Consider the following 25,563-nt stretch of genomic DNA (forward strand, 5'->3'; position numbering starts at 1 on the left):
ATATATATTTTTATTTTTTATATACTTACTTACTTACTTACTTACTTACTTACTTACTTACTTACTTACTTATTTATTTATTTATTTATTTATTTATTTATTTATTTATGGATGGCTGTGTTGGGTCTTCGTTTCTGCGCGAGGGCTTTCTCCAGTTGCAGCAAGCGGGGGCCACTCTTCATCGCGGTGCGCGGGCCTCTCACTATCGCGGCCTCTCTTGTTGCGGAGCACAGGCTCCAGACGCGCAGGCTCAGTAGTTGTGGCTCACGGGCCTAGTTGCTCCGCGGCATGTGGGATCTTCCCAGACCCCATGGGCTCGAACCCGTGTCCCCTGCATTGGCAGGCAGATTCTCAACCACCGCGCCCCCAGGGAAGCCCAACAATGTAATTTTTAAAGTGTTAATCAGTTGCCAATATTTAAGAATCACCAGATTTCACGTAAGAAATCGAATTTTCAACCTCTCTTTGAAAATCAGAAAATGAAGGAATCCTGAGTGCACATTCACATGGGAACAAGCAAAGCCAAGTGGCAACTGTCCCCTTCCAATGGAGCAGGAGCTCTTAGGAGTCATCACAGTGCCCAGCTGGGACAAAGTCCAAGCCAGCCCTAGGAAAAGTCATGTGGGGAGCCCTCAGTCCCCAACTACCAGACATCCCAGCCTAGGCACAAGTCATGTGAGTAAAGAAGCCCTCAGGCAACTCCAACCTCAGCTGCCATCTCACGTACAAGTCTACGAAGACCAAAGAGAACCATCCAGCTGAGTCCATCAACCACCAAAACCATGAGAGAGAATAATAAAATGGTTGTTTGAAGCCTTGGATTTAGGGGTAACATGCTTTGCAGCAATAGAAAAAGGCTAAAAGATAAAAGCTCTCTTAACAGACGAATTACAATTGTTTAAAGTAATGTCTCCCTTTTTGCTTGGGTCAACATAGATGTCATAGAGAGTCTCCATCTTAATTTTGTGTTTAAGCAGAAATCTAAAACATGAATGTGCCCAGGGGAGAAAACAGAAGTAGAAGAAAAGCAATCCTTTGGAATCAGCTGTATTTTTTTTTAAAAATAAGCTGGTTGGCAGCACTTATGAATGTCACATAGGTTAAACAGTAATAAGTAGTAATGTAGAAGGACAGAGTTTGAAAAGGGCTTGAATCTGGCTGTTTTCAGCCTCACTCACTGCTCACTCAGCACCTAGCACAATACCTATTTTTCCCTAATGACTGGATCAACTAAGAGTAGTTTTGTACATATTTTTCTGATTATGGGAATTTAAAATATCTTCTCTATAGCTAAAGCTTCAGCTATTATTGATACAAAAGGAGGGTGAATGCCACCTGCAAAGTAACCAACACATTGTGGTTTATACAAAATAAGTTAAGCTAGAGTCCTACACAGCTTAACGAGCGGCAGATTCAGGAATAGGAAAATCAACACCTAGCTTTTATTCCTTAAAGCTGAGCTCTACCGATAGAGATGCAAATCCTATCTTGAGCAAATCACTCAATCGCTTGCTCACATGAAAAAGGAAGCTAAGCAGGCATTCCCCAAAACTTGATATATCATCAAGTTTAATAGTATGGTCCACACATTCAAGGTAACGGAAGATCTTTACCTTATACCCAGCACAAAACTAAAGCAGCTGATATGCTTTTGCCCAAACAGAATTGTGTATCCTCATTTCCTTCCCTTCTTTTCCCCACTTGTGACTCAAGCCAGATTTCATCAAGCTATTTTTGTAATTACTAAAATGCTGGAAATACAGCAGCAGGCCAGAAGCAAAGTAAAATGCAGCATCTAGCAAAAGAAAGAAAATCATGCTGAGTAACTGAAAGGCCATCTGCTTCTAGCTGAGCTGTAGGGGTGAGGAAGGCAATCTGGGCTGTACTATTTGTGTCTTCCCCCAAACCAAACCCACCTGCATGTTGTCAGTGGCATCCCCAAGCAGTCCTCCAAAAGTGATAGCGTTAGTTACTGTTGCCAGATAAATGAAGAGAATTGCTGAAAGAGCCTGAATATTTAAAGCATCATAAAAATCACTGGCAAAAAATGGTGCTTTCCTCTTTATGTCCTTAATTAGTCCACCACAGAACCTGCATAGGGAGAAAGCAAACACGTGACAACATAAAATAAATTACCAGCAAATTAACCAAGAGATAACTTAGAGATAATTTAACCACAAAGAATTTGTATTTAAAGTGTTTGAATTAGAAGATACTCTTCAACCACTTAAGATAAAACCAGAAGACTGTGAAGAATAAATCTTCTTCTATCTGTCTCTTTTTTGGTCACCAGATTAGGCGTCACATTCCCTAAAGACTAGACAATTGGTCTTTAGACGAGAATGAACTTTGTAGATGAATTAAATTTCTCACTGTCTGAAGAAAAACATCCAAACATGTGAGCAGATCACATAAGGCCCTTTATAATCCTGTCATAGCTTCCTTTCCAGCCTCATTCATTCATTCACTCATTCATTCATTCCACAAATGTTTATTGGGCATCTGTGACATGCCCAGCACTATTCTGGGTGCTGGAAAAACAGCAGTGAACAACACAGGAAAACAATACCCACCCTCATGGAGTTCCTTTCTGCATGGGGGAAACAAAATAAGTAAAATGCATGGTGCTAAAACATCAAAGAAAAAATTAAGTGGGGAAGCAGGTTATTAAGTGCTAGAGTGCTGTGGCTGAAATTTAGACTGGCCAGATCAGGCCTCCCAAGCAAGTGACTTTGGGGTGAGGATTGGAAGGAATTAAGGAAGGAAGCCATGCAGGTGTGTCATGGAAGAGCGTCCCAAGCTGAGACCCATCACATTCGTCAGCAAGTCAGCTGACTTGTGCATCTGTCAACTCACCCCCCCCCCCGCCCCCCCCCACCCCGGAACCAAACCTCGCTCAGCTTTTCCCATGCTGTGCCTTCGGCCTATGATGCCCTCCCTCAGAGCTCAACAGCCCTCCATTCATAGTTCAGACATTCACTAGGGGCTATCACATTTTCTCAGGATTGCCTGTCTATCTTAGCTGCACTCAGTGCCCTGCTTCAGTTTTCTTGGTACGCACGGGGCTGTGCATGGTACCAGGCATGCTGCAGACATGCAATACATTCAGGGAAGGTAAAATATGGAAGAAGGAAATTACGGTCTGATTAAATTAAAAAGTTAAATCCCGAAAATTATATCTGTAAAAAAGGGAAAGGATATTCCTAATGGAAATAGTTTGTAAAGAACTAGTCAGAAAAAAAAAAATGGGGGAAAGAGAAGGTTCTACTCTCTATTCTTTAAGATGGAAGAGGAGAGAAATGACGTCCTCTTAATTTGGGAGAGAAACCCAAGTGGGTCGTCAGGGGAAGAAAATAATGTAGTTTCATTCAGATTCGACTGCATATTAAAATGACTTGCTTTTGTGTTTTCAAAAAATCTGCAGTGTTTTTAAAAAGCCATATCTTCATAAATGAGTATCCTACTTAAAACTGTAGTTAACCCAAAATGAAATGGAGAACCTAACCATGAAGAAATCCTAATGTAAAGAGATTTAACCAAAGCGATCTGGGAAACCTGAATTCCCCACTGCAGGCCCAGGAGATGGTAGCCTGGGAGTTACTCATTTCTGTAACATGTTACCCACTTCTGAGTAAATGTACCAGGGAGAGAGGGAATCAGGAAAGCCAAGTGGGGAAGACTGGCACAATACTCAGTCTTCCTGCAACACCCACCCACGAGCTCTCTTTCTAACACCCCTCACTCATGGTAATACCTAATACCTTTCTCCCGTCACAAAAACTCCCTACTTCTGCTTTATTTTGCCCCATAAAACCAGATCCACATTTCGTTATGTGCTCATTGTTTGTCTCCTACCACTATGAGGTAAGACCCATAAGGAAAGGGGTTTTTCTTTCATTCACTGCTGCATCCCAAGTGCCTGTGACTAACAGACCATAAATGTGTGCTGGCTGACCAAACAAATGTACAAACAGGTGAATAACATGCTGATAGAAAGATGAAGGTAAATTCAGATCGGAAGAGAACCTCATCATGAACGACAGACAAATCCATAAGTTACCTTCCAGTGCGCTGTAATTCCTCACAATCCGCATGTCCTCCTCCTCCGTGGCCTCCATCATGGGGCGTGTCCCCGTTCATCTGAACATTTTCTCCACCTGAGTACATATTCTTTCTAAGCAAGACAACAGAGCCCAAGAAAAGATTAGTTTATTTCATTCACCTGCCTCTTAGCTGGGTCGTGCACTAGCTAATAAAGAGATGGACCGAAAACCCTTTGGGAGAAAGATAATTATTTCCGGCTGCCATCCTAACAAACAACTTTTGAAGTGTTCTGTTGAGAGCCAAGACAAATGAGTGGATGAACAGAAAGTTGAATAACTTGTATGTTGTATAAGAGGGAAATTGTTTCACCTGGAAAAACACAGATTTCTAAAAAATGGCTTCTCCTCAATTATCTCATCCAATTTCTTAACCTCTTAAATCTACAGGGAGTCGTCTTCAGTAAACGAATCTTTCCACATGTACAAGGAGTCCCCGAAACAACCCGAAAGAATCTCTACAATGTATTCCAATATCATAATCTGAGATCTCTAATTTGTAATCACTAAAGAATATCACAACATATAATATTCATTTTATAGTGTCAACGAAATGTCAAACCAAGGCACATGTGTGATTCATTTGAGATAATACCTCAAGTTGAATGGAAACCTGAAAATCTCAGGGCAGTTGGCTGAACCTCTTTCCTTTTCTAAACACAACCTCCTTCTCAAGGATGAAAACTCCCAGTGGCCTGAAAATCTTACCTTTTGTCAGATGATGGAAGACTCTTAGGGGGCTCTATCCTGATCGCTGGATCCCATTCCCCGGGGGGAAGGACAATGACTTCATCTAGGAACTCGTCAATGCCAGCAATCAGGTCCTGCCTATCTTTTGCTTTATAAGCGATGTCATGGAACACCTAAAGAATAAAAAGAGATGTGCTGATCCAACAAAAGAGCTCTCCACGTGCCTCACATCATGTAGAGCCTGAAGAATGCAATCCATAATCCACTTTAACATTACTATAACCAAGCCTCATATTTGCTATCGTTCAGCTTACCCCAAAATATTTTGGTATTCAGATTATGAACCCAAAGAGTATAGGCAGAGGTATGAGAAAACAGCTGTGTTTCTTTTATATGATTTTTTCTATCAATACCATAAAACAACATTGCCTTTCATCTCCCACTAGTATGTACCATTACTGATATAGTTGCGATGGAAGCCAGATGAAAATGGTTTAGAGAAATATACTGGAGATCATTCCCCAAAATAAAAACTACTGTGCCAAACCAATGCTTATAATTCAAGAAGGGTAAGTTCAAGCTGATTGTTAAGACTGAGTTAAGACTCAGACACTGCAGCTCTCAAACACACAAACAATGTGTGTTAAAGCAAAGGGCTTTAAGTAGGTGATCATCTGTCTATGTTTTAGCAAGGCAATAACTAAACCATCCAAGGCAGCAAATGTTCTATGTCTTTTATGCAAATATCCAAAGAAGGAGCTTCCAGATGTCCATAATCCTCTTTGTCAATCGCTCCATTCCTCTAACCTGGTTGATGATCTGAAAGTCCTTTACACATAACCTAAGACTTTCATACCTCGTTAAGTCAAATTCTTTAGTCTCCAGGAGAGAAGATGGCCCTTATTAGATACCCTTACCTATTCTTAAAGATCGCTACTAAGTCTCTTCTTCTTAATTAGAATTTTTAAAAGCTATCAAACAAATAACACCAATGGTCTGGGGGTTGTGGGGTTGAGGGGAGGGCAATACAAAGTGCCAGCATATCATCTGTAGTGGACACAATTGGCCACAGCCTTATTTTCTCTTGCTACTTCCCTTAGTAGAGGCCGGAAAGTCGGTCACTTTCCCAGCCTACCCTGATGATAAGGATGGGCAACTCTGACCCATGAGATTAAAAAAGAAGGGGGGTGGGGGGTAGCTTTTGAATACCTGTTAAAAGAGACAGACACAGCTAACACTTCCCTTCCTCCTTCCTCCTGCCTTGCATACAGATGACGTGACTGGAGTTGACGGTAGTAGCCATCTTAAGACCACAAAGCAAGAGCCTTGGCACTTGATTTATCATTAAGCAGTTAAATTAAACCAACTCCAGCAACCACCTACCTCCAAATTTCCTCATATGTGAACAAAATAAACCCTAAATTGTTTAAGTCACAATAAGTCAAATTTTCTGTCATTTGCAGCCTAAAGCATTTCTAATTGATACATCTTAGGAGGAATCATTTTTTTAAAGAAATCATAAATATGCAAAAATAAATGAAAGAACCCACTGAGATGCTTAGTTGCCTCAAGGGGAAAAAAACAGCATTGCTATTCATCAATGCTCCCAGATTAAGTAACCATCTGGTAATCACCAAATAGAACTGCCATAGCTAAATGCTCTATTCTCCACTTAACACATGGAGAAGCTAACATATCAAGCAATGAAGCAAAAACAAAACATTCGGGAAAATAGTAAGCTACAAAGACGCAAAAGCAGAAATTAGTGATCCTATATTCTCATAGTATTTCTCCTCCTATGAGACCAGTTTGGAGTTTCGTCATGTCTACAATGTGTGTAATGACATTCAAGCTATTAGGAGAGTATGGTCATAATTCCAACGTACTAGACGCTCTGCAGTAACAGTTACTAATGTATTTTAGTATATGTATCATTCCTTCCCACAAGATAAGAAAACCACAAAAACAGGTACTTGCTGATACCTAAGGGGAAAAATGCATTACCCATTTTATTATGCATTATTTTATAGAACCCATCATTTCTGAAACAATACAGTATACGGACACTTGAGTTTCCAGAATTAATATATTAAACATTTTAAGAGATTAAGTTAATACAGTGTCTTGAACCTTTTCAATAATATTTAACATACCTCGGTTTAGAGGAAGAAAGGAAAATATGACTTATTCTAACATAAAATTTATTTTTTGAAAACTATCAAATGCAGATGTCAGCTCATTTGCATGAACGACTGTTCCTCATGTTTTAAGAAGGTTGGTAACTACAAAATTCTAACTGAATAAATTGTGACAGCCAACTCACTGTATGAAAACACAAGTAGGACATTCACAGATCACCATCTTCCCGATTCCCTACCTCGTCAGACATCAAGGTGGCAATGGCTCTGCCAATCTCATGGTAGGACTTGGCTTTCCCCTTAGGACCTAAGAGAATGAACAAGAACCTAATGGAAGAGGAAAGAAGCAAAGGCTATAACACACATTTCATCAAACTCAGTACACATAACACTGAGACACATCTACCCTAATTCATAAAACGGTTAGGTCTAGAATTCATCTTTAAAACAAAGGTAATATTCTTGCTAATATGAAAGATACTCTTTCACACTGTTGTGAAACACAAACTGTTTTTCATTTATTTGGAAGCAAGGGAGAACTTAGCATGGAAACCTGAGAAGCTTCTTCACACAGAAGGAAAGGTTCACTTTATGAGTCATTCAATCTTTCTTTTCTAAACTTTCTTCTCTCTCCCTTTCTTCTGACTCTCAGAATCTTTGGAGAAAACCCATTAAGCACAATAACGAGAAAGACTTAGTACATCTTCAGATTTCTCTGACTTTTCTTTACCCAATATGGGTGATGACAAATGATCCTCTCCATATTTTTAAGAAATATTTCTACTCAGAAGTGGCTGGGAGTCAGCAAAAACCAAGTCTTCTACAAGTAAGCCACATGCTGACAGCCAAAGTAAAGAAAGAAAAATATGAGAGAAATTCAAAATAAAGCACCATGCACAGTTAAAATTCTTTCGTGGGCGTCAACAAGTTTCTTTTCCAAACTTGTTTTCTGGATTATGCACAAAGCACTGTTCCATAGTAAGCAGGTCCTGAAACTTGCAATAATGAGCTTATCTCCACTTAAGTTCACCCCTTATCATGTTGGAAGGAAGCCCTCACTGATCATAAGGGCAAAGATGCATGTCTCAACTGGGGAGTAGGAAACCCGGTAAGTAAATGAATTTAAAAACATAGACAAAAGGCAACACTAGATAAATCCCTTCCTTGCTTATTTATGATCATGTCTTACCTAACATGGAGATAATGAGGACAATAAAAATGATCATATCCTATGTTTGCACAGCTTTTTAAAGCCTGCAAAGCATTTCACATTCACACATCATTTAAACTCCTACTAGCCTCTGCAATAAGGACAGGTATCTTATTTCCATTTAATGGTGAAGAAACCTAGGTTCAAGGAAGTTATGGATGAGCCCAAAGACTGTCCCTAATAAATGACAGAGTAGATAGATAGGACTTCTTACCTCCTGTTTTTTTCAGCACACGGTTCTGCTTAATAATACCTGCCCAACCTATATACCAGAGTTGTGACTTCACAGAGAAAAGCTATCCAACTATGACTTCCATAGGTCACTCTGGGGAAAGATGTTGTGGATACTTAGCTGAAGACAAGGAACCTTCGGTAAGATTTTATGGGACCAGGAATAGCTTAGGACTTTTCTTAGTAAAATTTTATTTTTTACTAATTTATTCATATACCTCACTTTAAATAAGAAAGGACTGATAGTAAGCACTCTTCAAGGTATTAGGGTCTGTTCCCAAATGCCCCTGAAGAGGTAGTTCCTTGTTTCATCATAAAATTCAATCCAAAGAGTGAAGAAAAAAAAACCAAATTGAGAATGTAAGAAGGTAAATCTGGAAGTCTGAATACCCATATTTTATACCAGAATAACCATAAAACCATTCAGTATTTATTTGCTTAGAAACCAGTTCTGGAGTGGAGCGGTACACTCGCTTTCAAGTGTTATCACAGTAGAAGAAATAGCAAAAGCAATCAGCAGGCGCGAAAGTCTGTTCAAGTATGAAGGAAGTCATTATTAGAATTGGATTTTAGTTCTTCTAACTAGAACTTTTCTTCTTTTGAAGCTGGACCTAATTTATATACCACTACATACAGTATTATAAAGTGTTTTTTAATGGACAGTACAATGCATTTTTCTGAAGGGACGGATCACTGATTTGAGTGCAACACCCGAAAAAAATATTTAACCACTACAGTAAAATATAAATCTCATTAAGAAACACCTACAGTGCTGGTCACATGTCTCAATCCTATTTACCTGTCTACCAAGGGCCAGCTGTCAGGCAGGACAATAAGCCCATAGTTTTAGGCAGAAGAAGGCAGATGTGGTGCAGTAAGAGAAAATACATAACACCTGGATGCTTTACTAAATACATTTTTAGATAATGGATTTCCTTTGCTCGTCATTTTTTACTATTTCAATGTATCTAAATACTAGTGTCTAAGTAATACGTAACATCTAAAACCTTTCCAGAACCACTCTCTACCTCTTCCTACCTCTCCCTAGTATCTCTATCATGATTATTTTACATTTAGAAATATACATTATAGAAATGCACATTTATCAACTGACACATAAATTAATGATCAGGTTGACTAAATGGCAACAAAGCCAAAATAGTGTCTTGTTAGAAAGTGAGGAAGATACTCTCAGTCATTAACAGTCCCCAAATAAAAACTTTGGCAGACAATGAATGGGTAACTAGTCCAAGAACCGATAGAATAATGGATCCTCTAACTTAAATACTATAAGATGAGGGCATACATTTTCTACAAGTTTTTACGCTGCTCTTTACTAAATAGTACCAAAGAATGAATGGCAGTAACAGACCAGTGGTGACCATACCATTTATTATAGCAATAAACCCAGCATATGAGAGCTATAGTGTTTTACTAACCTAGATACAAAGGCACAATTCCCCTTTCCTGGGTAATGTGATTTTTATTTTTAAAAAATTATATATATATATATATATATGTATATATTCTTTAATGGAAATCATCAAGTGCCAAATAGAAATAAAATATTACATATCAGTTAAAATTTTCACATTACTCCAGGCAGGAACCATTCAGTAAATCCATCTCCTTAAAATGATATAGAGAGGAAATCTGGACATCGACAAGTAGCAGGAAACATCACCTCAGGTCAAGAATTTCATCTGTAGGAAAGCAGACCCTTAAGAAGCCTCTAATTTGAACTGCACTGTTGAAATGGGGATGAGAGATCTGGGAAAACTAACAACACAGAACACAACTCACCAAGTTGAAGTTCCCTCTGCCTGAAACATGTTCTCTCCTCTTTAACCCTCAAAGAAGCAAAAGCTGTTACAACTTTTATGATAGAAGTACCTCTTGCCAAACTCAGCTTTTATAATGTACTGAAAACTTCTTTCATGACTCAAGCTGTTTTTTGTCAACGGACAGATGTTATTTTTAACCAGAAGCTTTTTTTCTTTATTAACAAATTAGAGTAAACATCACATTTGTGTGGCTGAAAGGGCACACCCCCTGTTGATGGCTTGGGGGAAATAATTTATGTTGCTGAGTTGTTTTTATTCACTCATAACTAGAAACAAGTCATAGTTAGAATTTTTAACAGTGCCTGGTTGTCTCGAGAATCTTCATGCGGCCCTTCTACTCTTATGCGCTTGCTTTTCCACACAACTAATTGTGACTGGGGAGGGTGTCTCTAGCATTCTCCACAACAAAAATCAGTACCAGATGATCTGTGTCCAGAACCACTGGGCTATACTCACATTCACAAAATAATTATAGGCAGAAACAGAGCATAATATCAGAAAAAGAGCCAGCCTTCCTAAACCACTCAGTCTTTTCAGAGAGGATGTGCACCCCCCATCCTTCCTGACATATCACAGCTATTTCTAAAATAAACTCAGTATGTACCAGTCCTTTACTCCCTTCTTTCAAAACAACAGTGAATCAAATAACCCAGTATTCATATTTAGTGGCTTTGGAAAAATGTGGCTAAACTGTACCTTCCACAATAAATTCATGAGGACCACAAGCCCACCGTAACCAACCATATTACAGTGAGCAACTGGAAGGTTGTTACACAAGACAGAACTGAACAAGCAGGACCTCCATCCCAATTCCTCTAATACAATTTTTTACAGTTTTGACAATTAGGCACGAACAACTGCTTTTAGGCAGATCGTTATTCATAACATAAAATATATATTAACTTACAGTGATATAAAGGGGTAATAAGCATTCTAATTATTTAGAGGGCTAGAGCTCCCTGAATAACTATTTGTCTTAGATGTGAAAATCAAGGTCAGAAAAGGACAAACTGATCGGCAACTCTGATTATTCTTCATGGGAAAACGCTCAAGTATTTTATTCCAATCCATTCTTAGAATTTCCCTAAAAGCCTGGCCTCGGAGTCAGAAGTCTGCACTGGTAGTGCAGAATCGTCCCTGTGCCTCCACCTCTCAACTATAAAATGGGAATTATGTTCATCTCCATGTGGCCCCTATATATGACCGAGTGGCAGCCTCTATGGACAGATGTAAGATGATAGCAAGCAAAGTGTCTGCAAGATGCTAAGAAAATCATAAACATATCCTACCAAGTCACCAGAGATCAAAGGACAGAGTTTATTTGCTTTCACATGGATGGCAAGAAGGGCCCCTACATGGAGAACATCGCCCAGTTGGGAGGAGTCCAGCTGCAAGCAGAAAGCTGAAATAGATCAAGCCAAGAGCAGGGTAGATAGAGAAACTTGTGAACTCTACACAAAAGGAGCAGCTACCGCCACATTTCCTAAAAGATGCACGGTAGTAATGCTGTTTATGATAAACAGTAATAATAATAATAATAAGCAGAAGAGCCTAACATTCCTCCACCTTCAGAAGGAAAAATGACTGTTGTTACAAGATGTGCACAGAAACAGACTTCTCAGGTCTCCCTGCAGGACAACAGGGTGGCATGCGTGTTAAAGCACATGGCTGAGTGCAGAGGCATCCTTCACAATGACTACCACACTCCTTGTGGGATTTCCTTTATTGGATTTCACAGGATGCAGCCATTGTAAATGGCCCCATATTACTCATACACAAAAAAGCTAATGAGACTCCCTACTCAGTGATTACAGCTTGCCCTGGTTCGGAGGACAGCAAATGGATAAGACTATTTCCTGGAAAAATGTTAACATGCTAGGATATATTATTCAGATTATTACCCTGAAACAGCTTTACGACATTATTGAATTACATTCCCTTGAATTGCCTGGGCTCCTTTTTTCTATTCAAATGATGTTGGATTGTACCTCTAGACTAGTACCACCCTCCAGTACAGAAGAAAATGAACCAGACAGGAGCAGAAGATTAGAGGGACACAAAAATAGTCATGACTTGCTACTCAATGAACTTGTATTATTGTTAAACAAAAAGCCTTTTAAAATATTTTTTATTTGTAGCTTCTAGAGAAAAATAATAATAAAAAAATGAAAAAGCAAGAGAAATTTAACACTTCTGGGCACACGTTTTTTTCTTTCAAGCTCCAGTAAAGTTAGTCCAAAGAGACAAAAATAAAACCATAGGGACATACAAGCTGGACTTCGGCCACGATCTGAGTCAGCTAGCTGTTCGCCAGGTGATTGCTCAGATAGAACTGCAAGGCTCTGCTGGAATGTTTTCAAGCAAAAAGCTAAGTTACAGAAAACACAAATCATGATAATCCCATTAATTGAATATAATCATCGCCTTTCCTCTGCTATTTGTCCAATGACTGCTTATATTATTCCTATATTGTAATATGACAAGTATTATTCCTATTTTAAGTGTCTAAGAAATATAACAATGGAGTAAAAATGCCTGTATGATAAGAATGGCCTGTAATCTATAAATTGGGAGGCCATAAGGAAATGTTCTCCTAATTTGCCTCCTAAGTTGGCTCAGAACAAACCTTGACCCCCTTGTCTTGTTGGTTGATCACACTCAGATCCTCTGAGGTCACTGAGCATTCACAGCCCTTCCTGCTCACGTGGGAAACCTAAAGAAAAGTCCCGTGGGACCCACAAAAGGCACCCCCCCAAAAAAAGGTCCTATTTATATGATAATTTTCTAATGTCAACCTGAAGATTATAAACTTCTCTTTAAACTCTTCTTAAGCAGAAGTTTAAGTGAAGCATTAACTTCTATTCACCTATTGCACTTCGGAAGTCAAGCTTCCTAACTCCTCTACTGGGCCCAGTTACAGAAAGAAATAAAAGAGGATGACTTCTAAAGTATTGTGCGGGGTAATGAGTACATGGATTGTAGTAACAGTAATATGCTTCCTCTTAAAATTTTATGAGTCACAACGCATAACAGTAAAGTGTGCAAATGATTTTTACATATGTGTGTATATATATAATATACATATAGACATGTCTATATATCTACATATAGACATGTCTATATATATAATGTGCATATGTATGTATGTATGTACCCACTACCAATTTTCTAATAAAACAGAGCAAATGAAAGCAACTCTGACCTTTGAATCATTCACCATCTCTATGATCTTAGAGAAGTTACTTAAACTTTCAAACTCAGTTTCTTCATCTATAAAATCCACATACTTATAGTTTATACTTTAAAAAATCATTATGAGGATTAAATAGACTAATCCATAAGAAACTGTTCTGTAGCCCAATGAATTATTATAATTGTTATTATTATCATTACTACTGTACAAGTGCCAAGTCATCTGATAGCATGAAAATCAGACTGAACCGTTATTTCGGGTTAAACCTTTCCAATATGCTTGCTTTGGATGTACCCTCATCCTCTTGGTTCTCTAGCCTGAGGGAGAGGATAGGTGATAGGTGTCCCTATCACCACACTGTGGACCCCCGCGGGTCAGGGAGCAGCTTACCTTGTGGGCACAGGGACCTCAGTCAGGGCACCCAGCATGACGGCCTGCTGCAGCCGAATAAAGGCAATGAAGGGAGAATCTAAGAAGTTGACCTCGCCAACAAGCACGTTGGAGGCTTCGGCATCACGTGGCAGTTTTTTCATGAACTTATTCTTCAGCTGCATGGGAAGAGCCAAGAAAACACAACTTATTTCCAGAGAAGGGAACTCAAAGAATTTCCTTTATATGAGTCTACACGCAACAGGCAAGCCCTAGCTAGCTATTCTTCTATTATGTTTAACCGTTCTATCATAATAAACATTTCTCTGTACTTTGAATTCAAAAGTATTGAGAGTACAGTCACATGGTTTACATGAGGGGATAGTCACATGGTTTACATTGTTTTAACAATATTTACATATATATCAATTCATTTACTTATTCACTCAATAAACATGAGTTGAAGAGTCTCCTATGAGCCAGGAGCTGATCTAAGCCTTAGGGATAAGGGATGCGTCAACTAATTACATGTCCTCCTTGAGCTCATATTCCAGCAGGGGAGAAGTAAAATATGATTTAAAGTAGTGATAAGTGCTGAGAAGGAAAAATAAAACACGTAAGAGGGTACTGCTTTAGGCAGGGAGGTCAGGGAAGGCCTCTGAAGAGATACATTTGACAATGGGGTGAGGGGACAAGCCAAGCAAAGATCTGGGCAAAGAACATTGTAGGCAAAGAGAACAGCAAGCGCAAAGCCTCTGAGACAGGCAAGAGCTTGGCAGTTAGGGGAACAGTAAGTAGGTAAGTGTGGTGGGAGCTGAAAGAGCAAAGGAGAGAAAATGGCAGCAAATGAAGTTGCAGAGGTTAGGGGGGACCAGGTGGTAAAGGAAATGAAGGCCACAGAAAGAAGTTTTGGATGTCTTAGACGGAACTTACCTACTAAAAGTCCAAGTGGAAATGTGGAGTAGAAAGACGTAAATTCAGGAGATACCACCATGTAAGCAGTATTTAAGACCATGGGATAGGATGACACAACCTCGGGTGTGAGTGTAGAGGAGAGGGAGAAGATCTAAACCCCGGGCTACTCTACCTTTTATGGGAACGGGAGGGGATATCAGCAGAAGACATTGAAAAAGAGCAGCCAGTGAGGTTGGGAGAGAACCAGGACTTCATCAACTGTTGGGTGAAGAAAGGGCTCAATAAGGAAAGGGTAACAGCTGCTGAGTCAAAGCCTGCTGAAAGTTCACATAAGATGAGAACTAAGAAGGAACCAATGAATGTGGCAAGGTGGAAGGGCTGGGTGATCCTGACAAGAGCTGTTACAGTGGACACCACGCTACCCAGTAAAGAATGAGAGGTGAAGAAGCAGAGACAGGGAGTGGAGAGAATTATTTTGAAAAATGTTGCTGCCAAGAAAAGCCAAGAATTAAGGAGGTAGGTGAAGGAAGGCATAAAACAGGGGATTTTTTAAAATGGGAAATATGATAACACTTTGGAGTGTGCATGAGGATAATCTAGTAGAGACAGATTATTGCTATAGGAGAGAGGGGATAAATGCAGAAGCAGCTCAAGCGACCGTGAACTACTGAGAAGAGGCGATGTCCACACACAGGTAGAGGGATTAACTTCAGGTGGAACACAGAGAGCTCATCAACCCCAGCTAGGGAAGGAAGGGTACAGATGGGGGTGACCTGGGAAGTTTGTGGGGTGAAGATGAGGGCTTCTGAGGACTTACATTTTGCAGTGAAATATGAGTGATCTGCCGGTGAGGGGGAGGAGGAGGAGGGATGTACATGGGCGCTTGAGGAGAAAGGTAAAGGGGTAAAGTGGTTTTCTTGGAGAGTAAACGTTGCTTAACAGTCACTTTGAAAAGTTATCTTGTAGCTGTTATTCGTTCCTTTCCCCTCCTCCCCAGCTCCCACTTAGAATAGGATTGTTCAAGCACCCTTCAGTGAGTGGGAAACATCTCCCAAAAGCTCAAGGAGAACATCTCAACAATCATAAAAGGATGGAGATAAGAATTTTGCAGGACCTTATGAAAGACACAGACTTCTGGGGTACACTTATCATCAATATGAATGTCTCTCCCCTCAAGTCAAAAGTTAACAGGGAACTTTTTTTGCCATGGATTATTGCTGATATGGAAGTGGGAGACATGGCCCAATTTTCCCCAGTAATGAAAAATTATATTAACATTTAATTTTCAATTTCCATTTAAAGAGTTCTTAATTAGGGAAAATAAGTGCCATGAAAATTAATTCCCCCAAACTATCACCCTCAGTAGCATTTTTATGAGATTCTTTCATTTGGTACTTCATACAAGAAGAAAGCTGGGAGTCAAAAAAAAAAAAAAAAAAAAAAAAAGGAAGTTGGGGTTAATAATTTAGTGGAAACCAAAAAGAAAAAAAAAAAAGCAAAGGCAAGATATATATTTTTAGATGTCAGAAACATGACTACTTCTAGCAGTAAAAGACTTTTCCAAAGTTTACACCATTAATCCTTCAAAAAATACTAATATTTCAAAAAAATCTGTTTACGTTCTACAGATATGAAAAGAGCAGCCATAGGAATGGTCTAAAAACATCAAATTGCCAGAATTGTTATTATAGCCTAAGAAAGTTACAGTAATGAATTGTTCTCTGTAACACAGAGTAGAGTGTGGGGTACAGTCAAGTGACCCAAACGCATAACAAACTATCACTGCAAGAGTAATCTTCTTCCACCTCTTTCCAGAGAAAGCTCCCATTACCAACACAGTGCAAGAAGCTCTATAATAATCCAATTCTCTCCAGCACTCTTTGCTCTAGTTAGGCAAGCAATCTGATCATAATCTCCTTCTGTTTTATGTACTTAGACTCCCATACTTAGGATCAAAAACTGTCCTTTCCTCATTTCTACCTTTTCTAAACCTTCAGAACTCAGAACAAGCCTTTCTACTACCTCAGCGCTCCTCCTTGGGAATTCCAGAAGCACTCATTTCTGAATCACACGTTTGCCAAAGGTGAAGTCTTTCCCCTGAGCTTCTTGAGGGTTAGGACAGTTTATCCCCCGTGGTACTAAGCACTTACTTTGCACATAATTCAGCTGTAATAAATATTTTGAATGGCAGGAATGAACTCTGTAGCACTAAAAATCAGACCACAAGACCATCAAATGCCCAGGAAAGTTAGAGAGGTTTTAGAGGCTCATTCTAGAACATACTAACTATGTCTGGATCTGCTATCACTAAGCAACTACCTGACCCACAACACACAGAGAATATTCCACAGTCAACTATTTTCTTCCACAAAACGCTTTACTAGCACTATGGTACCTTAACTGAGATGACTGTACCATCTTGGAAAATTAGAAGTATATTTTTACAGCTAAAGGAACTGTATTCTATGTGCTCTGAAGAGAAGTAGTTATAAAGATATGTTCCTTTAGATCAGCATACCTCAAACTGTGTTTGTGGAATACTAGTGTTCTCGGACAAACTAATAGCTATTCTAAAATAGAAATGGGTGGCGCCTTAGGCGCCCCAGAACTTAGTCCTTTGATGGCTCTTTTCTTTCCACACACACTCCCTGGGTGATCTCAATCAAGTCCCATCCCTTTAAATACCATCTACATACTGATGACTCACAAATGTATATCTTCAGCCAGGACCTCTTCCCTGAACTCCAGTCCTATAACATCTCTACTTGGATGTCCAATAAGCATTGCAAAGTTCACAAATCCAAAACTGAGCCCCCTAAGAGTCCCCTCAAACTAGCTCTTCCTGGAGTCTTCCTCCTCTGGTTAATGGCAGCTCCATTCTTCCACTGCTCAGGCCCAAACCTTGCTGTCATCCCCACACCTCCTCCTCTCACAGCCCATGTCCATCTTATCAGCAAATCCTGTTGGATTTATATTCAACGTATATCCAGAATCCAACCATTTCTCACCATCTTCACTGCCACCACCCTGGTCCACATTACGAGCATCTCTCTCCTGGGTTATGGCATTGGTCTCCTGGCTGGATTATCTGCTTCCGCCCTTGCCCCCCAGTCTGTTCTCCAAAGCAGCCAGAGCAATCAAATCAGGAGTCAGATAAAACCCTCTGTTGGCCCCATTTCACTGGGAGGCAAGACAATGTCTTTATGACAAGCTGCAACCCCAGCATCATCTGGCTCCCCGTCAGTTCCCTGACCTCCTTTCCTACTGTCTTTTCCCAGTCTTCTCCTGACCCCCCCACTCTAGCCCCCAAGTCCTCCCTAAAACTCGGCAGGCACACTCTTACCTCAGGGCCTTTACACCTGCTGTTGCCTCTGAATGGAATGTCTGCAGGGCTTCCTCCCTCATTTCCTTCAGATCTTTACTTAAGTCACTTTCTCATCAGTAAGAATTTCCCTGGCCACATTAGTTAAAATTTCAACCTCCCTCTCCCCACAGATTCTTCTTACTCCTCCTTCCTGCCTCATTTTTTAGTTCTTTGTATTATAGTCAAACATGTTGCATGTTTTACTTATCTTCTTTTTATCTCCCCACTAGACTCCCCACTAGAATGTAAGCTCCCTAATAGTAGGAATATCCATTTCTTTTGTTCAGTGCTGTATCCCTAATGCCTAGGAGAAAAGCTGAATAAATATTTGTTGAATGAATGAATGATGGTTATTATTTCTGCTCTTCACAATAAGCTTTTCTAATGCTTCTTTTAAAGTAGTAGGTTCTGGGCATCCCACCACTAGCCAGGCCATCTAAGTGGACAAAAGGCCTAGATATGGCCTATCTTAGTAAACAGTGATTGGTAACAGTGTTACCATTCACGCAGGGACCAAAACATTTTGGAAAATTAATACTCAAATGTGTAAAAGCCAATATTTCCCTTTCACCTGAGGTTGTTCCCCTCTTTGTTGAAAGGGCCTGTCACAGTACTGTCCACACTAGAAGAGAATGAGGTCAACACCCAAAATGAAACACACAAAATCAGGAGAGAAAAATGGATGAAAAGAGAGACTGCTGAGTCCCCAGCCCCAGGCCCTGAGGTCCTGCAGCTTCTCCATTCTGTGAACTCATCAAGAATTCTTACTAGTTATATAAGCCAGAAAATTCCATTTAGGGCTTAAATTAATTTGAGGTGATTTCTGTCTACTGAAGTCCAGACCCTTCAAAAAAGTTTATTTGTCAAATAAATTTGAGGAATACCATATTAAATAAGTTTCTATACTATGCACTCTCTTAGAGTTTTGAATATGCCTATATGCCTAGGAATGCTTTATCTCCCACTAGGAGATAAATAAGGCACATTCTGATACGAAAACATATTTTAAAATGCTGTTTGAGACAGAAATTTTCTCATCACCCATTTAATCCTACTCTCAGCTCCATTTAATTCTCTTCAAATTTAATGGGTGCCTCCAATGTTCAAGGCCTGATAGTGGGCACTGCAGAGAACAGACAGACCCTACTCTCCTGAAGTTTATAGTCCAATAAAGAGAAGCAACTATAGAAATAGCTCTAATGAAAGAAGAAACATGAAGCAATACGAAAGGTATATTGTTCAACGGAGGTCACAAAACATAGCAGTCACACCTGGCAGCAGAGTTCAAGGAAGGCTCTTCTCTGGATCAAGGCTTAAAGATCCCTCTCATAAAGGTGGGCTCATCAAATACTGATTCACACGGGTTCTCTTTTTCAAGTACCTCAATAATATTTGATAAAGGAAGAACTAATGACTGAAGTATAAAAAGCATTTCTGGGCTTACACAATAAAATGTGACCAATAATAAAGTATTAACAAAAAACCTGTCAACATTACACAGAATGGTGAAGAATAACCATTCTTTTATTGGTTATAAAAGATAAAAGATAATGAAAAGATAATGAAAATAAGAACAGACTTTAAGGCTTTCAAATCAGGTTGAAGATCACCCAATAAATTCATCTGGATTGAATTCCAATGATAAAGTTTGACATTCTTTTCTTATGAATCATTAGTTGATTCTCCAAGGGATACCCAGCCTGGATTTTATGCAGGGCCAACTATGAGAACACACACAGTGGAAAAAAATTCCTTTAGCCAAACTTGATTCCAAAGAAATGGATTTCAAAGGGCTGCCATGTGGAGGTACAATTGGTAAAAAGATACTTTGGCTAGCTCAGCGATTTGGGGACACTTTTTTGTCTTTACCAGGTAACATCACCAACTCTGTGAATCCAGGGATGTACATTTCAGGTTCCTTTTATATTAGCCTGTATTCTTTCTTCCAAAGTAAGGTCTTGCTATAATTACTCCGAAGTATACGGCTTGCCCTCTGCTGTAAATATTTACTCTTAGAATTTCTTAACCTTCCTTACTTTCTGAGCAGCTTTCTAACAACCTCAGTGATCAGAGTACTAGCATACCAAGAAACCAGAAATTATGAAGGGATAAAGCAGAACAAGTAGACTGATTATAACAGAGATAGCTTACTTGGGATGACCACCCATGTGATGACGGGAAACTTACTCATACACAAGCGATATGCATCACATTTAGCTAACTGAAAAAAATCAATCTTCCACATTCCACGCAGGTCTTAGATTCTCCTGCTCTTTCCTATGAAAACAGTTTGTATTACAGTTCTAGGTTTTCTATATGGGACCTGTCACAATGTAACTGTAATCAATCTTGATTGACTGGGATACCATTATGGCCTCCTAGCCTTCTTGCCATCGTTCTTAGACCTGCAGCATCACCTGCTAAGTAGGTCCAGGCTATCATATCATTCCTCAGTCACTAGGCAAGTACTTAAACCCTACCTCTTTTTCTTTGCCATTATTAGCACATGTTAAAATAAGTGTAATCAAGTGTCATTTATAACCAGGAGTACTCACAATTTGTCATTTGAGTCTGATTTATTAGAACAGCCTATAGGCTGTTCAACGCCCTTACTACAAGTGATGTTTTAAAAATCATCTAAATTTGAGTACACTTGCTCATTATTTTTCCAAAGCTTACCCCTACCCCCATTCCATACATTCTCTTTTCCTCTCCGGAAGAATGATTTTAATTTTCTAATCTGTGCTTATTCTCAATTCACCCTGCCTAATGCCTCATGTCAACAGGCTAACAACCACCTGCTTTCCTGAGCAAAGAGCTTATTCTCGGCTTCCTTATTGGTGTTCTTTTCTCTCTTATTTTCTTCTTCTTAGCTTATTTTCTCTTTTTCCTGCTGATTTCCTCCTTTCCATTCTCTTTGAAAATTGCCAGCTCTTATTGTTTCCCAAACAAACTCATCTGGTAATCTCAAAATCATTCTAGGTCACCCCAGTACCATGTCCTTCCAGTGCAAAGGCATCTGTATTAGTGGTAAAATAGGGTCACCATAATTATCAGTTTAGTGATACATATGACAGCCCCAGTTTACACCACTGTCCTGGTGTAATTATTAATATTATCTTCTTTCATTCTCAAAAGTGTTTTGGGCTAAGGAAAAAAGTTATATGATCACCTTACATTTTAATCTCACTGAGGTTGACTCCTGAGCAGTGTCTAAGATATGGCATTGGAAAATAATCATATGCTATGAAAACTTAAGATTCAAGGAGCTCAAAAGTATGAGAGATTGCCTGGATCAAACAGCATCTTAGTAAATTATGCTGAGTATGAATTTATTCGTTTACTATATGCTAACAATATTAACTGTTAGGATAGGAAGAAAAGTGTTCTCTCACTCACCATAAGTGAAATGATTCTTCCTCTGCCCACTCCCTTTTTCTACACCTTGGGAAAAGTGGCCAATATGATGGAATAAAGTTTGACAAATTCATTGGGATTTTTCCTAATGAGAGGGTTGCAATGCCTTGAAGACAAGAAGCAAGCTATTTTCTCTTACAGCAAGACAAATGAATGGAAAAAAGAGACTTTACTTCCTAATCCACATATCTGGTTAAGTAAGGAGATTCAGAGTCAGTTTCCTATGCTCAATTATAACTCTATCATAACTCATGTTTCCTAAGTCTGTCAATCCCAGAATTTAGATTCTGCATGGGTTGTTTTCAGACACAGAGCTGTATATTTGGTAAACTAGAAATTTCCAACCTAAATAATGTTTCTGAGAGACTTCAGTTCCAGTTATTGTAAATTAGCTTCCATCACACCAACCCTTCCAGTAAGAAAAACTGAAAAGCTGGATTTCTATAATCTTTTTAAAGGAATCAGAAAGTTACTATGACATTAAAAACCTAAGGAGCCAATGTCCCTGAAGAAGGAAACTGCATAAAGGTGAGGCTAAATTCAGCTCACCTTTTTCTTCTAAAGGCATTTGATAATTCCTAAGTAGCTGTAGAGATTCAAAAACTGAACAGAGCCTTCAGCAGTCTCAAAGTGATGGGCAAACATGCCAGGCATTCAGTTGGGATCCCTAAAGGACAAGACTAAAGGCAAAAGGGCAAACTAGTAATAAACCAACCCACATAAAGACTGAAACCTAGCTTCCAATCAGCTCAATTCCAGACTAAATATTAAGTTGGCCTGCCCCCAGCCTAAATGCCAGCCAGAAGTAAAAGAAATAATCTCTGAAGAAAAATAACATTATCATGTTATCAAATATCAAACAGAATATCAAATTAGCTCTACTATATATATAATATATATATTATATATATTATATATATATTATATATATAATATATATATTATATATATAACATATATATATAATATCTGACATTCAATCAGAAATTGCTAGGCATACTAGCAGACAAGATCAGATGACTAGAACCCAAGAGAAAAAAAACAGAAATTAGAAACAAATTTAAAGGAGCTACATATTGTAGTTATCAGAGATAGACTTTGAAATAACTTAATAATATTTTTAAAACATTGATGAGATGGAGACTTTCAGAAGAATCCATTTAAAAAACAAACCAGATGTCCTAGAGATTAAAACATGTATCAATGACTAGTTAAAGTCAGTATTATTCATAATTTGAAAATAGGATGTATCAAAATTTGTGGAATGCAGATAAACAAGTGCATGAAGTAAAATTCATAGCCTAAGTGCAAATATTTCAAAAGAAGAAAAGCTAAAGTTTGACGATCTAAATACTATATATCTCAAGGAATAAGTATAAAACAGCAAATGAACTCAAAGAAGGTAATAATAAAAATAAGAGAAGAAATCATGACGTTAAAAAACCAAACATGCTATGCTGATCATGTGTCCCTATTGTAAAAAATTATCAAGTAGATTTTATCACAAATATGTTTCACTTTAATACAACAATTACACTACAATGGGTGTCTTAATAAACAAACGGTTATTTCATTCCAATTCTGCTTACATGTAGTGCTCCCTTGGCAGGAAACCTTTAAAGGAAGTCAAGGACGGTGAGAAACTAAAACTGTATTCCACAGTCCTACCTCATACGTCAAAGGCTTTTGTAAAGATTAGAAGAGATAAGAGGTAAAATGCCTAGCAAGATACAAAAAAACTTGGGGCTCACTCCTCCCCCACCTTCTTTTTAGTTTCTCCAACATGGAAAGTAAACCTTTCTACTGCCTTCTTTCTTCCTACCATGCATATCCAGGAGACCACTTGATTGTGCTATGTCGGAGGTGACATATTCCTGCCTTTACCTTCCAATGGTATACAAACCCTAATCTCTCACTACTCAACATAAATATAATATAACCTAACCCAGTATACTTCTCTCAGGTTAAAACTAGCCTCCAACAGGGGTGGGAAGAAAAAGCAGTCCATCAAAAGCAGCCTTGTGACAACTAATCCCTGGGATAATTTTGAAATAGATTTGACCTACCAAGAACTATGTGTATATATTTGGAACAGACCTACCATCTCAAATGCTGGGGGTCCTAGAGTATGATAGGTGGAGACCAGTGCACTGTCTCCATTTGGCCTCTACGGTTAACTGAAGACTGTCCCTATCGCCCACCCTCCCCCAAGTTTCCAGCAGCCCTCTCATCCCACCTCCAAGGAAGAAGAGGACTGATCTGAACTAATCAAATTCTAAGTCAATTCGCTTACACTAGCTTTTCTCAGGTACTAGGAAAATAGTTCTTTTCACCGGAATCTCTATTCTAGCCTTTCTTTGTAGTAGGGGGTTCTCAGTGCACAGAGCAGGCCTACTCTTGAGTTCCTAGTACAAGGAGTCTCTTTTGCTTCTAGGCTCTTCACAGCTACCAAGATGAGGCAGAAGGTTTGCCTAGGTCACCAGGGTTCTGCTGTGGGGTTTGCAGTCAAAGCTTCAGTCAGTAAGAAAGAGCTCCTTGGCCTTTGATGCTCTGTGTACATATTTCCTGGCATCATCTTCTCGGGAGTGTTGGGCTGAGAACAGGTTTGGGTGTTCCTAAGGAGCCTAGACAAATACCATCTTAAACACACCCCAGCATTCCATTCCTAAATCTCACTTCTTTACTGTAAATTGTGTGGTTGCCCAACAAGGAAATGTCAGAACAAGGAAAAAGATAGAAATTGCTGTTTTATAATCGGGTATTGCTTTTTATTTCAAGAATACGCAAGAAAAATTATCTCAAAACTTTCCTGTTAAATAAAGACAGTCTTTACTCATCCAGTAAGCAAATTTGTGGGATAGGACTTATTTGGTGCAATAGAAAGAACTGCCGGAATAATTACTTTAAACGTTTTTTGTTTTGTCTTTATTGATTGACCTTTAGGTTATCTTCAAACTGTAATTTAGAAGAATATTTCCACTGGCTAAATTTAAAAACCATCAGCCCAAATGTCTAAGAGGCTAAAAAGAGGAGCTATTGCTTGATTGCCTAAAGAATCCAAAATTTAGACAATCACTTATGAACTTCTACGATATGGTCTGCGATTTCTAGAGTGTATAAAATATGAAAGAGGGCAAAGTCATTAAATAAGACAAAATGCCTAAAGGCTCTGTGGCTACATGTTTTTACTTTCTGAACACTATTCTACTTTCACTTATTCCATTTTTTAAAATACAAAATGAAAACAGTCCCCTGAGGGTGATAATTTGATTTCCTAATTTTTCCTTCCAAATATAGACATCTCACCACCATTAATGCAAATGATTCTGCAAAGCAGCACATTTACAAATGGCTATTAAACTAAATATAACATTAAGTACAATCCATCAGTTCTGATTTCCTAAATAGGATGAAATTTCAAGTACTGACCTAGTTTTTAAAAATCAACTTGTCAAAATCTCTAGTCACATTTTTTTGTCTTACATCACTAAAAAATATCAATATGTTGATAGCTATTTACAGTGTTTAAAACATTTTCACATTTACTATTTACTTGAATTCTTACAGAAAGTTTACAAGAAATGTACTATTTAACCATTTTACAGATGAGGGAAACAAAAGTTCAAACAGTTTAAAGGACTTCAATGAAATTCATACAGCTAAATGGCCAAGCCAGAATGTGAATTCTGTCCACCTCACTACACTGTGAAACCCTTACATTTCTGATGAATATATTTTACTACCTGAAGTTGACAAGATATTGTCCTCAAACTTCTAAACCTTTTACACAGCAAACCAATGTTAAGCATCTGCCATGGTTTGGGTGTTGTACAGATATCCTTTAAAAATTTTAGGAAGCACATTTTAATGTATTCAACAGGATTTAATTACATAAAATAAAATGAGTCACAGAGAGAGAGAGAGGGAAAGCAGAAAATCCACATAAAAAATAGCACTTTAAAAAGTATTTAAAGAAAATCAACAACCTACAAATTTTAGGTGCCAATTGAGTTAGGTAACGTTTTTAAAAGTTCTTTTTCCTCTTTCATTGTTGTGTCATGAACTCCACCATACATAAAGGCAGGTCAGGGA

General features: G+C 38.7%; 1 protein-coding gene across 3 annotated transcripts in view; it reads right to left on the minus strand.

Annotated features, from left to right (window-relative positions):
• SLC4A4 (solute carrier family 4 member 4) overlaps positions 1 to 25,563 on the minus strand; it is a 346,852-nt gene that overhangs the window by 96,181 nt on the left and 225,108 nt on the right. For all 3 annotated transcript variants that reach the window (XM_068542846.1, XM_068542845.1, XM_068542847.1), the window contains 5 exons: positions 13,797 to 13,954; positions 7,168 to 7,255; positions 4,809 to 4,963; positions 4,061 to 4,174; positions 1,917 to 2,091 (listed from right to left, as the gene is read on the minus strand). In XM_068542846.1, coding sequence (XP_068398947.1) covers positions 1,917 to 2,091; positions 4,061 to 4,174; positions 4,809 to 4,963; positions 7,168 to 7,255; positions 13,797 to 13,954 — 690 coding nt within the window. The remainder of the gene's footprint in view (positions 1 to 1,916; positions 2,092 to 4,060; positions 4,175 to 4,808; positions 4,964 to 7,167; positions 7,256 to 13,796; positions 13,955 to 25,563) is intronic.

This window comes from Eschrichtius robustus, chromosome 4 (genome assembly GCF_028021215.1).
Source record: "Eschrichtius robustus isolate mEscRob2 chromosome 4, mEscRob2.pri, whole genome shotgun sequence".
Classification (NCBI taxonomy): domain Eukaryota; kingdom Metazoa; phylum Chordata; class Mammalia; order Artiodactyla; family Eschrichtiidae; genus Eschrichtius; species Eschrichtius robustus.